Source organism: Penaeus vannamei, chromosome 17 (genome assembly GCF_042767895.1).
Source record: "Penaeus vannamei isolate JL-2024 chromosome 17, ASM4276789v1, whole genome shotgun sequence".
In the NCBI taxonomy this organism is placed as follows: domain Eukaryota; kingdom Metazoa; phylum Arthropoda; class Malacostraca; order Decapoda; family Penaeidae; genus Penaeus; species Penaeus vannamei.
The window spans coordinates 29,358,962-29,361,461 of NC_091565.1; the positions used below are offsets into that span (position 1 = coordinate 29,358,962).

The 2,500-nt window shown below is 41.3% G+C and overlaps 1 protein-coding gene across 1 annotated transcript in view; it reads right to left on the reverse strand.

The window, feature by feature from the left end:
* cno (adherens junction formation factor afadin) overlaps positions 1-2,500 on the reverse strand; it is a gene marked incomplete in the record, with an annotated part of 242,122 nt that overhangs the window by 113,876 nt on the left and 125,746 nt on the right. Inside the window, 4 exon segments of the mRNA XM_070132167.1 lie at positions 478-600; positions 869-1,129; positions 1,341-1,481; positions 1,665-1,797. Coding sequence (XP_069988268.1) covers positions 478-600; positions 869-1,129; positions 1,341-1,481; positions 1,665-1,797 — 658 coding nt within the window.

Here is a 2,500-nt window from a genome sequence, read left to right on the forward strand (position 1 = left end):
CTAGATATATCAGTCTAGAGATAGAAATTTCTGAAGTGAGAGCGCAGCTCGGAAGTCCAGCTGACCATGAGCTTTATCTCAATATCGCGCACAGTGTAAAGAAGACCTCAACCCTTTTGTCTACAACTTTCCAAACTCGAAATGACGAAACTCGCTACACTCCTGAAATTCTTTTTTCGCTTCCTCATCCAAAGTTTGGAGGAGTAAAAAGTTTTGGGGGGAGTCTCAGTCGCATCATATCCTTCTAACATGATGCTTTATGCCTCCCCGAGTCACTTTAACATGGAAAGTGGAGATAAAATAAGAGCCAAAGCGTATATAATGACATATTGCCATGGACAATACTGATACAATACACCACCCTTTTTTCGTAACACATTTTAAACCCCACGGCCGAAACTAACCCACCCCAAAAACGATATACCACGAGGGAAAAGAGTGCCCCCTCCACAACGTAGACACCAGCTGAGTACTGACCTTTGTAGCAACGATGGAGAGGCCCATGCCGTTGTTGGACTTGTGGAGCTGAATCACGTGGATCTCGGGCTCGCCTCTTGGGATCGAAAGCGAACGGTTGCTCATCACGCTCGGGCTTCGCGGCTGTTCGGGAAATAAGAAATCAGAATGTCTTTAAGAATTTATAATAGGTAAAAATACTTTGATATTCATGAACACTTTTTCAAATTTCAAACGGATATATGGTGTCTGGCTATAACAGCAAGTAGTATCTTTGGTAAATCTGCGTGCTACAGGTAGATTAAAGAACACAAAGAAAAAAATACATTGAGTAGATAGAGACGGTCCTCTGGCATATAAATAATTCCAAGAGGCCTATCTAAATCAGTGTCATGAGCTGTGCTTGACGTACCCCTGGCGGCGGCCTCATCTCCTGGTCGTGCATGTAAATGGTCCAGTAGCCCGAAGAGGACGGTTGGGGGTTCATGCGGCAAAGCCCCGCGTGCTGGAGGGGGTTCAGGAACTCAGCCAGCCCTGACGGCACGCCTCGCACGATGTCGCACGAGTAGCCGTCCTCTGGCAGCAGGAACGGCAGCTGCAGGTCGATCTCCTCCTCCAGGCGCACCTCGCGCCCATCCTCTCTTGCCAGGCCGTCGGCGGTGCTCTCGGCCACCTGTCAACGAGAGATGATCATCAGTAACTCTTGCACAGTTTTGTGAGACTATATTTCATATCCACTATTTCAAAACAATCTTCAAACCTCAGACTTCCATTTTATCTCAATGTAGAAACAAACACTTAAACAAGAATACAACAACTTTCTTTTTTAACTCTACAGTAACTTGCTCCCATTCTCCATCCCCCACAACACAAGTCCCACTTACAGCAACAACATTATCAACGAGGTCCTGGGGAATCCTTGGCTCATCTGGAGCGGGCTGGTATTTCTCCAGCAAGGCTCGCAACTGGAGGGAGTTGAGTTTGAAGCATGTGGATGATATTGTAGCTATGTCATCAGGGGCAGACTGAAATGAGGAAGTACTTAAAGAAAGGCTCTCCAAAATCAGTGAAGAGCAAAAAAATCACATACTAGCCCTGGAACCAATAACCATTTTTTCGTTAAAAAAACTGAGAATCTACAATACCGACATCCGATGAGGAAAAAAACAATACAATAAATGAAAACTTGTTTCTACCAATCCACTCACCTTCTGTGCATGTAGCAACATTGCAGCCTGTGAGAGCCTGGCCAGGTGGCAGTCTGCAGCCAGCTCGAGGCCTTGTTTCTCCGCCCACAGTTCAATGCGAGCCAGTCGACGTTTAAGCCGGATGCCCCATACTCTGTAGATCAGTCACATCAATTATACAACTTTTGAAAACTAAAAATATACAAAGTAATATGTTTAGATGAATATAAAGCAAAACATCACCATACAGGATATCGTACTTTGGCAAACACAAAAATACGGAAAATTCGAAGTCCAACAACAAAAAAAGTTTCTGACAAATCCTTCAAAGCTAAAGAAAAACACCGAGACATTTAATATTAAACATAAATTACCACCCAGAACATTCTAGATGAAACAAAATAAGTGTATATAAAACCACTTAAATCTAAACGAAAAAGCACGTCGTGGACAAAAATCATGTGGAAAAAATTAAAATCAAGCAAAAACAATCTTCAGAATATTCTAAATCAAATAGAACTGTTCAAATAAAAAAATACTACTAGAAAAAAATAATCAAACAAAAGTTTAACATTCAAAAATTCAAATAAACATTCAAGATCAAACAAAAACCTATCAGAACACAAAAATATACCATTAAAGTTTTCGAAATCAAACAAAACTTCCAATATTCGAAATCAAACAAAGTAAGTTCCATCAGAGCAGTGAGAACCAAACCAGAGTTTTCAAAATCAAACAAAAACATTCGAAATCAAACAAAATAGGTCCCATGAGAGTACTGAGAACCAAACCAGAATTTATCAACAGAATTTAAAAAGCTCCGTCACAACGTTCAAACTCAAACAAAAATCCCATAC